Source organism: Gracilinanus agilis, chromosome 4 (assembly GCF_016433145.1).
Source record: "Gracilinanus agilis isolate LMUSP501 chromosome 4, AgileGrace, whole genome shotgun sequence".
Classification (NCBI taxonomy): Eukaryota; Metazoa; Chordata; class Mammalia; order Didelphimorphia; family Didelphidae; genus Gracilinanus; species Gracilinanus agilis.
Window position 1 is genome coordinate 521,157,909 of NC_058133.1, and position 13,553 is coordinate 521,171,461.

General features: G+C 68.0%; 1 protein-coding gene across 1 annotated transcript in view; it reads right to left on the bottom strand.

The window, feature by feature from the left end:
- COL6A2 (collagen type VI alpha 2 chain) overlaps nt 1-12,180 on the bottom strand; it is a 26,629-nt gene extending 14,449 nt beyond the window's left edge. Inside the window, exons 1-14 of the mRNA XM_044675705.1 lie at nt 12,058-12,180; nt 6,659-7,248; nt 6,006-6,026; nt 5,495-5,560; nt 4,180-4,233; nt 4,041-4,085; nt 3,634-3,660; nt 3,261-3,287; nt 3,121-3,165; nt 2,210-2,263; nt 1,860-1,922; nt 1,295-1,357; nt 954-1,043; nt 113-182 (exon numbers count right to left, since the gene is read on the bottom strand). Of these exons, the coding sequence (XP_044531640.1) occupies nt 113-182; nt 954-1,043; nt 1,295-1,357; nt 1,860-1,922; nt 2,210-2,263; nt 3,121-3,165; nt 3,261-3,287; nt 3,634-3,660; nt 4,041-4,085; nt 4,180-4,233; nt 5,495-5,560; nt 6,006-6,026; nt 6,659-7,248; nt 12,058-12,175 (1,333 nt within the window). The 5' untranslated portion in view covers nt 12,176-12,180. The remainder of the gene's footprint in view (nt 1-112; nt 183-953; nt 1,044-1,294; nt 1,358-1,859; nt 1,923-2,209; nt 2,264-3,120; nt 3,166-3,260; nt 3,288-3,633; nt 3,661-4,040; nt 4,086-4,179; nt 4,234-5,494; nt 5,561-6,005; nt 6,027-6,658; nt 7,249-12,057) is intronic.
- Between the last annotated feature and the right edge of the window lie 1,373 nt (nt 12,181-13,553).

Sequence of the window (13,553 nt, forward strand, 5' to 3'; positions counted from 1 at the left end):
CCCCCTCCCTCCCTCTCCCCCCTCTCTGTCCCTCCCTCCTTCTCCCCCTCCCCCTCCCTCTCCCCCCCTCTGTCCCTCTCTCTCCCCTCCCCCTCCCTCCCGTGGTCTGGGCTTCTCACCTTTTCTCCTTTGGGCCCATCGTTCCCGGGGCTGCCTTTGGCACCGGGGTCTCCCCTACGACCCTGGCAGAGAGAGAGAGAGACCGTGGAGGGCACCATCTCCTGGCACGGGGCAGGGGCTGGCGGGGGCTGCCCGGGGCCCGGGATGGGGCTGAGGACGGGCTCCCGGGAGGAGCTGTTGGGACCCTAAAGAACCTCCCCGCTGGGCCAAAGCCCCGTCCAGCTGCTGGAGGGGTCACTGCCCGCTGCCTCGGGGGTGCCTCTCTGGGCGACCCTCATCCGGACCTCCCAGACTGCCCTCGGAGCCCCTTTACGGAGGAGGGATCTGGGGCCTCTCCCACAGCAGCTGGGCCAGGAATGACGGGGGGCCCCTGAGGCGGCGCTGCGGGAGCTTGGGGGGGGCCAGCCGGCTCTGCCGCCTCCAGCCAGGCCCTTCCTCCTCTCTGCTGCCCTTTCCGGGTTTCAGAACCGGGCAGTGCCGAGGCCAGGTGGGCTGGGGGAGTCCTCAGATATGGGTGCCGGCTGCCCCCACAGGCCCTCCTCTAGGGAGCCCCAGGGGCGTTCCTCGGGTGCCCACACGCGTGTTTGCGATCGCCACCGGTGGAGCGGGGCTGCTGGGCGCGCGGGCAATGCCGCTCTCCCATGTGGGGAGCCCCGGTTGGGCTCCTGTAGTGTGCCAAGCACTGTGCTAAGGGACGGGGAGCCCCATCCTCCGAGGTTGGGTTTGGGAAGAGGAGAATCAGGGAGGACTTCCTGGGGGAGGGAGAGCAGCCCGAGGGGGCACCCTGGAGGAGGGGCAGAAGGCTGCAAAGGGTGCCAGCACCCTGGACCTACCTGCTCTCCCCGGGGTCCTCGGGGTCCGGGGCCTCCCTTGGCACCTTTCACCCCGGGGCTGCCAGGGGCTCCGTTGTTGCCTTGGTAACCCTTTGCAGAGGGGAGAAAGGCGAGTCAGACACGGAGGGAGCCCTGGCCAAGGGGGGGTGACAGGGAGGGCATGATGGAGCTGAGGGGGGAGGCCCGGCCTTTGGGGAGCCGAGGGGGGAGGCCCGGCCTTCAGAGGCCTCGGGCCAGCTCCCAGGGGCTCCCCTGGACCCTACACGACTGTCCAAGGCTCAGAGAGGCCCCCCTGCCTCCGGGGAGCACAGGGTGGTCCCCCGCCACCCAGCAGCCCTCACCGGGTTTCCTTTCTCTCCATCCAGGCCGGGGGGCCCTCGGCGTCCTGGGCGGCCGGAATCTCCCTGAAAGAGGCGAGGAGGGTTCAGAGCCACGTCCCTCCCCCCCCCCCCGGAGCCCGAGCGGGCCCTCAGACCCTGCCAGGAGGCCCCGCGAGCCCTCCCGGGATGCACGAGGGGTGCTACGAGGAGGAGACGCTGGTGCGAAGTGCTGAGTGCGAGAAGCCGGGGAGGCAGAGATTCTGCGAGCGGGGAGGCAGGGCAGTGACTTCCGCCAAGGCACGGAGGTGAGAGAGGCCGGACGGAGTCCGTGCAGGGGCCCGTGCCGGGGGCCACCCTGAGGGCTCCGAAGGGCTCCCTGCGAGAGGTGGGAGGCCAGAGGGAGCCGCTTCTTGGCCAGCCTGGGCAGAGCCGGCAGGACGGCCATGAGGGCGACGGGCACGCGGGGGGAGCCCCAGAGACGCTCGTCCCGACACGGGCTCTGTCGCCGGCCGTGCCCAGCCTCACGAGAGGGGGAAGGCCGGGGGGTGCCCAGGCCCGACCCCGGCCTTTTCGGGGCGCCACGTACCTTGCTGCCTTGGTCTCCCTGCTCTCCTGGGCTTCCGGCTTCCCCTGGGTAACCGTCGAGGCCCTGTGGAAGACGGGGATGAGCACCCGGGTCCTGGGGGTCACTAGTGCGCCGTCGTGCCTTGCTCACTTGTGCTTGGAGATCCTCCCCCAAGGGGAGCCCCAAGGACTGGCTGCAGTGACGGCTCCTTCCAGCGGCAGACCCCGAGACCCCCCGGCTGCCCTCCGCCGATGCCGGCCGCGGCCCCGTGGGCCTGGGGAGATGGCGGCCGGCCGCCCTGGACCGGGCTCCCACCTCGCGTTTCCCTCCCCGCCTCGGGGCCCTTCCCTCTGGGGGCCTTTTGGGCTTACCCTGTCCCCGGGGTCTCCCTTGCAGCCAGGGGGTCCGATGCGTCCTCGCTTCCCCTAGAGCGGGAACAGAGGGAACGAGGCCGGGTGAGGGGCCGCGGCTGCTCCTCGTGGCCTCGGGGGGCTGCCGGGGACTCTGAGGGGACAGGGAAGGGCCGGGCTCCCCCGATGGCAAGGCGGGCTCTCGCGTGCCATCCGCCAGCGGGCAGCAGCCCGTCCCGGAAGAGCTCGGTGCCTCCCGCTGCCTGGCCTAAGTGGGGGCCGCAGGAGGGACCTGAGCCGGCCCAGACGGAGGAGAATGACTTGTCCAAGGGCATCGTCCTCTTCCGTCTGGAGCCTGAAGGGAGCCGAGGGCTCGCTCTAGACACGGGAAGACCGAGCCGGGCCAGGGACGAGGCTCCTCGGGGAAAGCCGCTTTCCCGCCTCCTTTAGCCGTACCTCGGCCCTCTGACCCAACCTCGGGGATCGCTGCCAGGCAGAAGAGCGCCAAGGGCTGGGCAATGGGGGTGAAGGGACTCGCCCAGGGTCACGCGGCTGGGAAGGGTCTGGATCCACACTGGAACCCCGGACCTCCCGTCTCTAGGCCTGACTATCCCAGCCGCCCCGCTGCCCCCACGGTCTCGCTCTCCATCCCTGCTGTGGACTCCTCGCGTGAACCAAGCAAGGTTCCGCAGGCAGGGGGGGATGTGGCGGAGCGCCAGGAGGGGGTGGCCGGGCTCCCCGGAGAGCCTCAGGACGGCGGAGGACAAGCGCTCTGCCTCCCGGGGAGGCCGGCTGTCGGGCCCTCATGGGCCCCCTCGGCCGTGTCCTGCCCGGACCCGGGAAGGGTCCAGACTGGCCCCAAGGGCCGCCCTCCCGGCGGAGGCCCTGCTGGCATCAGGGGGAGTCGGGGGTCCCCCGGGGGGCCCCGTTACCTTCTGTCCGTCCGTCCCGTTCTTGCCTGCCAGACCCGCAGCGCCCTGCGAGTGAGAGAAGGGAGTCACCCACCTGCCGCGGGGGGCGCTCCGGGCAGGGGGCGGGAGAGCCCAGGACAGGGCTGGGGCTGACCACTTACCCTGCGTCCGTCTCCTCCGTATTCGCCCTGCAGAAAGGGGACGCGTGGTTAGGCTCGCACTCACTTCCTCGGCCCACATCCCACTGCGCACAGCAGGAGACTGACCCGGGGGGCTCCCGCTCGTGGTAGGAGCACGAGGTGGGATTTGAACCCAGGACCTCGGACTCCAGATCCAGGCTGTCCCTGCTGCGCTGCCCGAGCCCAGGACCTTCAGGGCCCTTCGCCGCTCCCACCCTGGCATCCTTCCTGACCCTCCTCACAACGAAGCTCATGGCGAGCATCCCGGCGTGACCCGAAGGTCCTCCCGTGAAGGGAAGAGCCCTGGATTCGGGGTCCTTCCTGGGGAGAAGAGCCTCCCCGACCCCCAACTTACCTTCTCGCCCTTCAGGCCAGGAACCCCCTAAAGGCGGAAGAGAGAGAGGAAGGTTATGGGGCGCCGCAAAGGGGCGGGGGATGGTTCGAGGCCCAGGCAGAGGAGGAGGAGGGGAGGACGAAGGCCCCAGAGAAGAGCTGCTGGCCCCGCCCCCGCCCCCCTATTTCAGGCCGGAGGGGGGAGGCCCGAGAGCAGAGGCCCTCCTCGGCCTGGGGGTCTGGCGGTCCAACGCCCTCCTCTACCGAGGAGGAAGCCGAGGCCCAGAGCGGGGCTCGTGTCTGAGGTCATTCAAGCAATGAGCTGCTGAGGGGGGATTTGAACCCAATGCCCCACCTGGAACCAGGACCCCCCGACCCCCCAAGCTTTCGGGCCTCGTCGGAGACGGCTGCATGCCCGGAGCCTCTTACCTTGGGGCCTGGGAAGCCGATCGGGCCCTCAATGCCCGGGTCTCCCTGCAGAGAGAAGCGCAGAGCGGTCAGTGGGACGGCCACACGTGGCCCCGCGTGGCCCTCGGGGAGTGGGGGGGGGGGGACGGAGAACACTCACCTGTCGCCCTTTCTGTCCGGGCTCCCCCGGCTCCCCCATGTTCCCCTTGGCACCCTGCAACAGGCAGAGGAGAAGCAGTGAGGGCCGAGGTCGGCCACGTCCTCTCCAGCTGCTAGCCGTGAGAGGCGTCCGTAAGGCCGAAGGTCGCCGACCTTCCTCACGTGGGACCTTCGGCCCACGGACCCAGAGGCAGGCGGCGACCAGCGCCGGGCCCTTCTGTCCCTCCCGCCCCCCCCGGATCCCTCGGAGTCCCGGCCGGAGCCCGCTCGAGGCCGGGGTCCTGCGAGGAGGCCTCCGGGCTGCTCGCCACCTAGATCTCGTTGGCCCCCCGCCCGCAGAGCCCTCCTCGGCAGCCGTGCCCGGCGCCCCGGCTCCGGGCGGCCTCTCGTGGGGCAGAACCGGCGTGCAGAGGGATTTCTCCACGGAAGCCGAGCTCTGCCGCTTGCTGGAAGGGAAGGGGTGAACCCGGGCCGGGCCTCCCCCGCCCCCTCTCCCTCAGCCCGGGCCTTGGCACCCGCCGGGCACGTAGCGAGGGTCCTCGCCAGGGGCTGCTCTGAAGGGGGCTCCTGGTGCAAAAGGCCCAGCGAGCAGGCCAGATTCCAGGAATGGCCACTCACCAAGGATGGGACACCCCTCGGACGCTCCCTCCCTTTGTTCCGCCCCGGGGCGGCCCCCTACGGCTACAGGCCCGGCCTGGATGGGCTCCCGGAGCCCTTCCAAAGCTCGGGCCGGGCTGGCCGCGGCCAGGGAGAGGCCCGCCCGGGGCTCCGAGAACCAACCGAACTGGCCCAACGTGGGCTTCTGCGCTCAGCGAGGCCGAGCCCGAGGCGAAGCCTCGCCCACTCGTCTGGGTTTACCCGCAGAGCCGTCCAGGTCCACACGGCCGGCCAGCCGGACAGCGAGCCCAGGCGGCCGGCCCTGGCGGCCAGCTAAGCGCACTCAACCGGCTCAGCGGCCGGCCGAGAACATCAGCCATCGCTTTCCACGACCGAAACGCCCGCTTGGCGCTTCTCTCCGCACCCCCCTCGGTGCTCTCTCGGGCAGCTCGGGAGAAGCGGCCACGCTCAGCCGGGCTCCAGATCCAGAGCAGAGCGCGGAACGCTCGAATCAGCCACCCCCCAGAATTCCCGGCTCCGAGATCCGGAGCTGAGCTACTTGGCACGGAGCTCTCGGGCTGCCATCCACACAGACGGAGGACGGCCCGTGGCGGGATGCACGGAGGGATGCACGGAGGGAGGGATGGAGGGAGGAGCCTGGCCGGAGTTCTCCTGCAGGTGCCCCAAGGGAGGGGGATGGCCGAGTGGTCAGAGCTCACCTTCTGTCCCCGATAGCCCTTGGGTCCGGCGGGACCTTGAATCTGCAGGCAGCTCACTTTGTAGCACTGAAATGAGCCAGAAGGGACACCGAGTCAGGCTGGGTGGGAGGAGGAAGCAAAAACAACCATTTGAGGCATTCCCAGAGCTCGTCTCGACGGCCCGGACGTGGGGGTTGGGGGTGTTCAGGGAGTGATCCCAAAGCCTGAGCGAATATCTGCTGGGGCCGGGGGGGGGGGCAGGGCTCACTGCGGCGGAAGGCTGTAGGTGGCAGACTACCCCCCCTCCCCCCCCAGAGGACCCCTCGCTCTGCTGGGCCTGTCTGGAGCCTCCTCTGCTGGGCCCACGGCCCGGCCGCCGTTAGCCGGGGAGCTCCGAGAACAGCCAGGAAACAGTGAGAGGCCGAGGCGGGGCGCTGGGTGGGCGGCTCCGGAGAGGCGACTGCCTTGGCCGGTCACCTTCCTCCGGCCCCCGTTATCGCTGGAGAACAGGCTGGAAACGCGGCCGACTTACCTCGGAATAGGCTTCGTGTTTCTGTCAGGAAAGAACAAGAAAGCAACACTGGTCAGATCCGCGGCGGGACGACTGCCCCGAGCATTCGCCACTGCGCTGGCGTTAAGGAAATGACTTGGCCTTTGGCACAGTCATTCTGCCCAGTCCTGGTCTGGGGCCACCCCCACCTCCGCGCAGGGCATCAGCCGGGGGACACTGAGGCAGGCCTTCCAGAAAGAAGAGGAAGCGGGGAGGAACCGGCCCGGCTGGCTGGCTGCGGCTCGGGGAGGCCCTCAGAGCCCTCCCAGCCTCGTTGTGGGGGGCAGCTTTTCCCCTGGACGCTCTCCCCCTGGGCCTGCCCGCCTTGGTCTAGATCTCGCTCGTTGGCCTCAACCCAACCCAAGGGTTTTGGGGTGCGATCGGGACTTTGGGAACCCTAAAGATCCGTGCCGGGCACGCCCCGTCTGGCTCAGCCTCGGGGATCCCTCCGTTCCTCTGGGAACTTCAGGGGATCGTGAGCCCCCGAGCCAGAAGGGCCCCCTCGGAGCGGCTCCGCCCCGTCCCTTCATCTCGAAGGCCAGACTGCCGACGTGCCCCCCTGCTCTCCGCCCCCAGCTCGGTGCGGGTGGCGTCAGAATTAGAACCCGGGCCCCCCGGCCGCCCGTCCCTCTCACCATGGCCTTGATGATCTTGTCGATGGTGTCCTGGTCGACGGACAGGTCGTCCTTGATGGTGACGTAGTTGTTGCGGTAGAGCTCGTGGGGGAGGTTGGCCACGTCGCGGAGGCCCTGCTCGTTCCGGTTCTGGTTGAGGGCCACCGCGAAGAGCTTGATGCCCAGGTCGCGGGCGCGCTCGGCCTGCATCTTGATGCCCCCGCACGGGCTCCCGGTGACGTGGCCGTCGGTGATGACGATGGCGAAGTTGCTCTTGCTCGGGTTCTTCCTTATCTCCTGGGTCATGTTGGAGATGGCGCAGTCCGTGAAGGTGCCCCGGCGGAAGGAGCGGATGTTCTGCAGCCTCGACTTGAAGGTGGCCTCGTCGCTGCCCAGCGCGCTGAAGACCTCCACCTCGTCGGAGAAGTGCAGCCCCCCGTAGTGCCAGCTCAGGGCCACCTGGTCCCGGTAGTGCTGGTTCTTCAGCTCGCTGGTGAACTGGAGGATGAACTGCTGCGTCTGGCTCAGCAGGCTGTCGATGGGCGCCTGCATGGTCACGCTCTCCGACGTGTCCAGCACGAAGTACACGTTGATGGGGCAGTCGGTCTTCTCTGCGGGAAACAGAAGGGCCTCAGCGGCTCCGGGCCCGCCTCGGGGAGTCCCTCCGAGGCCCGAGGTCCGAGGCCCCCCCGCCTCGATGGCCTCCCCGGGCGGCCTCCCGGCCCACGTCTGGGTGAGCTCGGCAGGGCGGGAGCTGAGCCCGGGAAGTCCTCTCCCTTCCCGGCCTCAGTTTCCTCCTCTGCAAAAGGTCTCCGAGCTTCCCGGAGGACGATGGAGGCGTCGCCCCACAGCCCCGGGGTTGGCGGGGGGCCTCCCCCGATTCGCCCGAAGTCACACGGCTCGTGCCAGAGGCGGCCGTGGAGCCCAGCTCATCCTGAGCCTGGATCAGGGCCCTTCCCTCGTCCGCACACGCCAGCGGTCTACACCACGCGTGGCCATTAGCTGCCATGCTCTCTGGAGATCAGGGGGGCGGGGAGACCCCTCGGGGACTCGCAGCGGCCCGGGAGAGAGGGGAGCGGGGCAGGCTGGAGGGCCCGAGGAAGCCCCGTGGCCGCAGGCCCGGGAGGCTAGTGACCTGCCCAAGGCCACCGAGGCCAGGAGTCAGAAATGGGCATGTGGAGGGATGGGGGTCGAGTCTGCGCGGAGAGAGCCTCACGTGTGCCTCCGCTGCCCCAAAGCACTTACACACACGTGCGCACACGCACACTCGCCCTCACACACGCTCAGGGCAAATCCCCAGCCCTGACTCTCTTCCCCTTCGTGTCCCCAGCACGCGGCGCGGGGACGGCACGGGGTGGCTCGTCCCACAGCAACACTGATTAAGCGCCTACTACGTGCCCGGGGGTGCCAGGAGGGTTTCTGCCCCCGAGGGGCGCCCAGCCACCCAGCCAGAGAAAGCCACAGACAGGCCAGAGAGGGGCTACCCAGCAAGGGCAGGCACGGGGCCCCGGAGAAGCCGCGGACACGTTCTCGGGGCCTGGAAGGGAGCCGGCGAGGCCAGGAGGCACAGCATGCCGGGCCTGGAGGGCAGCCCTGCTGGGCCGGCGCCCCCAGGTGGAAGAGCACGTGCAGGGGTCCAAGGGAGGCAGGGGGGCCCCGAATGCCAAGCAGAGGAGAAGGGGAGCCCCTGGAGTCCAATAGGTTGGGGGAGGGGGGGAGGGTGACATGGCAGACCCGCCCTTTGGATCATCGCTTTGGGGGCCGAATGGAGGACGAAAGGGGGAGACGCGAGCAGGAACCACCTTCTGGACACCAGCCTGGCTGGCTCGCGGACCTCCCCAACTCCAAGGAACGCCTTCCCTTCCCCAAATCCCCCTCCCAGCTTCTCGGTGGTCCGATGGCCAGCGGGGGTCGCCCCTGCCCGCGCCCCGTCCTCCGTCCTCTCCGGGGCCTCAGGCTGGACTCCAGGCACCACCTTCACTCTTTCTCGGGCCGGAGGCAGAGCTGGCCAAGCCGTCCTTCTCTCGGCCCTGCGGGCGACCTCCCTTTCCAGGGGGGCCAGGGTGCCCTCTGGAGGCCCCTCTGCTGCGGCTTCCTGGTGGCCATTCGCTTGCTGAGGGCAGGCCTGGGCTTCTGTTGCTTCTGTGCCTCCCCAGCACCGAGCACGGCGCCTGGCCCACGAGAGACGCCTTCGTGACTGTTACTGAGCCGCCCTCTCCATCCCCGACGGTGCCAAGTCTCCGAGGGCCAGGCTCGGGCCCTTCCCCCAGGCAGCCAACTTCCAGTCGTTCCTAGAGATGCCCAGCGGCGTGTGCCAGGCCCTTGGTGAAGGCCCTCCTGGCAGCTTCCCAAAGGATGCCCTCCTCGGCTGGGCTAGCCGCATCCCGGACGCGCGCGGGGTCGCCCTCTCCTCGCCCGCGAGTCCGTGTTTCCTGGGCTTTCTTGGGGGTGAAGGAGGGCACAGAGGCTGCCTCCATTCTTTCGGGGCCGCCCGCCTGCCCGCTCTGTGGGAGAGGTGGTGGAGTCGAGCGGATAGGGAAGAGGCTTTGGAGCGAGGCCCCGGACACCAGGCTCCAACCCTGGCGGCTTTGCCCAGCGCCCCGCTGCTGCGTCCGTGCCAGCCTGGCTGGCTGCCAGTGGCAGAACTCGGCCGCTTCACGCTCATTTGTTGTCCCTCCCGCAAATGCCCTTCGTGGATCCGGCTCTGCCGGGTCTCCCCCAGGACCTTGGGGCTCGCTCTGCCACGGCTCTCCCATTTTGTGGGCCGGCACAGCTCTGCTCAGAGAACGGCCGGATGCCGCTCCTGGCCGGGGCCTCGCCTGTTCACCGACCCCAGGAGAGGGCGGCCCAGCCTTTGTTTGAAGAGCCCCAACGGGAACGGGACAGCCGTCCCCCCACCTCCCCCCCGGCTCTCGGGCCCCTCGGCTGCGGGCGTTCGCCTGGAGAATGCTGAACCGTCCGCCCACCAGATAAAGGGGGCGCAGGACAGTCCGAAGCTGGACACGGCGTCGTTTTCTCTGCCGTTTGCCGTAAGCCGAGGCCTGACCGGTGGCGTTTCCTGGCTTTGAAGGGGAAAATGCTCCCAGGACGACTTCCCAGTGCGTGAGCTGGTAGGAGCCGACATTACCCAGACTTCCTTTCTGCTTACCCAGAATGCTTTTCCTTTTGCCTAGGCTGCGGGGCGGCCCCGCCTCGTTCTCTCTCTTCTGCTCTGGCGAGCTGCCTCAATAGCCTCTTACGTTCGTTATCAGAGTCAAACTTTATTAAGTCCGACGCGTCGTTACTGGACTTTGGGGGGGAGGCACGCCCGCCTCCCCCCCAAATCCTGAACGGCCGCTCTTTGGGGGGCCGCTTGCCTGGCTCTAGATCGGCCTGGCTGCACCGCTGTCAGCCACAGTTCCACCCGCGGTGCTTCTCTCCTCCCAGGCAGCCAGGTGGCCCAGTGGCTAGAGCCCCAGGCCAGGCGTCCGGAAGACGAGTTCCCGTCTGACCTCAGGCACTTCTACTTGCCAGGTGACCCTGGCAGATGACTCCATCTGTTGCCTCAGTTTCCCTACCTATAAAATGGGACGATAATCCCATCCGTCTCCCAGAACTGTGAGGTTCGAAGGTGACACCTGTGAGTGCTCGGCACGGCACCCGGCACACGGTGGCGCCCTATAAATATTAGCCACGATGGTGTCATCATCATCTCTCTCCTTGAGGATTTACAAAGGTGTCTGTACCCCGGGGCGGTGCTGCCCGAGGCCCTTGGCAAGGACACCCAGCTCGGGCGCTTTCTGGCTCTTCTGACCTTCCAACTAGCTTCCTAAAGAACTCGCTCCTGCCATGGTGTCCTCGGATGCCCGACTGGGTGTGGAGAGGATGCCGGGCCCTTAAAGGCTAGGCCGGCGTCGGCAAACCTATGGCGTGCGTGCCGGGATGCACCCGAAGGGGCCGCTCCCCTCCCCCTCTCCACCGCACCTGAGGCCATTCCTCCCATCCCCCACCCCTCTGCCCAGCAGCCCATGGAAGCGCTTCCTCCCTCCCCTGTCTGGGGCATGGGGGGGGGCTCACAGGTGGTGTCAGGGTTGTGGTTTGGGCATTCGGTCTCTAAAAGGTTCGCCACCCCTGGGGGAAGCCAAGGAGAGCCAAGATCCAGAAGGTCCTGCCAAGCCAGAAATGCCTCGAGGGACGTTCTAGGGTCCATTTTACCGAGGTTGGCCTCAGGAAACCACGAACTAGATCAAAAGACAGCTTGGCGCCCGGCCTGGTCAGTGTCCTTCGGTTGTGGTTACCATGACGGACGGGCAGCCACGAACCATCCAGCTCCTGAAGCGTGGCGGTGCCAAATGCGAGGCCTTCTGCCCAACGGCCGATGGTCTAGAAGCGACTGTGGGGCACCCGGACGGCACAAGGTGATGTTCCTGCTAGAAGTGAAGCCGGAAGATGTGCGGGTTCGATGGAAGAAAGGTCCGTGGAAGTGGCGCCTCACCGAGCTGACCGAAGGAGCCGGCGGCCGGCCCCAGGAAGACGTCTCGTCGTGGGAAGCCACTTTGCCTCGCGGCCTCCGATGAGAGCCGCGGTCCGTGGCCACCACCAGAACTTGGGCAGGACCCCTGGCCCGGAGCTCTTCAAGCGAAGGCCGAATGGCCGCTCGTGGGCTGCCCGGGAGTGGAGAGTCCTGACGGGGAGGGCTTGGCCGGGGCGTCCCTGGAGGCCCCTCTAGGCACGTCTTTGGTATTCGGCGACGTCACCATGAAGGTGGGCACGAGGGAAGGACGGCGAATCTGGCCGGCTCCGGGAGCAGATCCGAGAGGGCACGAGGGGCTCGGGCGCTGCCACATCTAGCGTCGTGGCCGTCACAGACGGCTTCCGGGGGAATCGACTGCCTGTGGCCGGCCGATGGTGGCTTCTCTCTCTGGTTTCACCGTTTGGGGCGGCCTCGGCTTACCCTTTCATGGGTCCGTGTGGGGTCAGCTGCCTTCGTGGACCTCCTCGGCCAGGGCCGTCGGGCGCTTCGCGGTCGAGGCCCCGAGTTTGAATCCTGGCCCTACCACGTCCTGCCTCTGAGATCCGGGACCCCAAAGGAGCCTTGGGGTCTGCGTCCGGAAAGGAGGGATGGGGGGGGGGACGAGGACGGGACCTTCGGGCTCGAGCTCCAAAGGCCTCCCGGCCTCCATCCCCCACAAGGAAGGAGCAGACGGAGGGCCTGGAGGGGGGGATGGGGGGCACCCAGGGGAGCTCCAGGCCATACACACACACACACAGACGGACACACAGGCAGACAGACAGACAGAGAGAAGGAGGAGACCAGAGACACGGCTCAGGGCTACGGCAAGCTGGAGGGCTGCCAGACGGAGGCCCACGCGCGGAGCCTCGGTTTCCTGGTCTTGTAGAGGGGGGCCGCCGGTCTTGCTTCCTGTGTGGCCGGCTCCTACCTGGGCAGTTGCTGGCTCTCTCCGTGGTGCCGATATCGACGAGTTCCTGCTGCTGCTGAGCGCGGAGGGCGCCCAGGAGGCCGCAGAGCAGGAGCGCGCGGAGCATCCCTGCCGCCATCTTCGGCTCTCTTCACTCGGGTTCCTCCTGGAAGGAAGAAGGTCCCGAATTGAGGGTTCGGCGGCAGCTCCCGGGGAGCTCCCTCCCCTCTCTCCCCCTCCCCCGCCCGGCCCATCTCCTCACTCCCACCAATGGGCTCTTGCACCCGAGGAGGGGGGCGGGAAGTGCCCAGAAGGGGCTCTGCCAGGGCCAGCGCAGGCCAGCCTCCCAAGGGAGGGAGCGTGGCCAGGAGGTCAAGAGCAGACCCAGCCTCGTTCCCACTTATCCGGGTGAGCCTCATTCATCCGGCCTCCGCACCTTTGCTTATGCGGATCCTCCCCCTCAGAATCCAAAGGCTTCCCCACATTTAAAGGCCCGTAAAGGTAGATATAGAGCCAGGAGGGACAAAGATGGCCCATAGACTCCCTCCAGCCTGCCATCTGGCTTCTGCCCTTTACCAGCTACATGACCTTGGGCAAGTCACTTCCTGTCCCAAGCCTTAGTTTCCTCATTTGTAAAATGGGAATCACAATGGTGAGCGGGAAGGGCCCGTCTCCTCTCATCCCCTTAATTCACCGTCTCCCCCCTGGATTATTGCCACAGTCGCCTCATGGGTGCCTCCCCCTCCCCCACGCCAGCCCACAGCACCCTCCTGGACCTTCCCTCAGGCTCCCCGCGGCAGCCCAGAACCCCTCTTCTCCTCCAGATCCCGGGGGCTGTGGCCTCGTCTCTTCTCCCCAGACCAGGAGGGGGCGGGGCTAGCCGTCCCCTCAGGGCCCTCCCGCTCCCCATCCCACGCGGAATGGGCCGGCTCAGGAGGTAGTGAGGCTCCCATCGCGGAAAGTCTTCAAGTAGCGCCCGGAGAAACCCCGCGGAGGAGCTTTTGTTCAGGCCCGGGCTGGCCCACATTCGAACCCAGAAACTCCCATTGGCGCGGCGTCATCGAGCCCCTCTTGGGCGCCGAGCGCGAGGGAGCAGATGGGGCTTTTACTTAGGCGAGGGGATCCGAAGGCACAAAGCAAGTGCGCCTCATCGGGCCAGAAGAGAGAGGGAGGGAGGGAGGGAGGCGCTTCCCCACGGGGGGATGCAGCGGGAAAGGCCCTCTGCGAGCGGAGCCTGGAAGGCCGCGCCCACCTCTCCTCCTCCTCTGCCCCTTCTCCCCAGGGTGGCAGCTCTCCCCCGGCCTCTCCCCCCGCCCCCTCCGCCTCGCCGCAGGAGCGCTCGGCCAGGCTTTACGGATTGGCTAACTGGCGAGCAGCGGGCGGGGCTTCTTCGCTCCAGGGATCCCTCCGCCCCGTTTCTGGGAGCCGTTCCGAGCCCGCCTCGGGGGGAGCCTCGGGGAAGGGGCGGGAGCAGAGGCCGGGGGAGAGCTCCGAGCTGGGGGGGGGGGCTCTCCGCC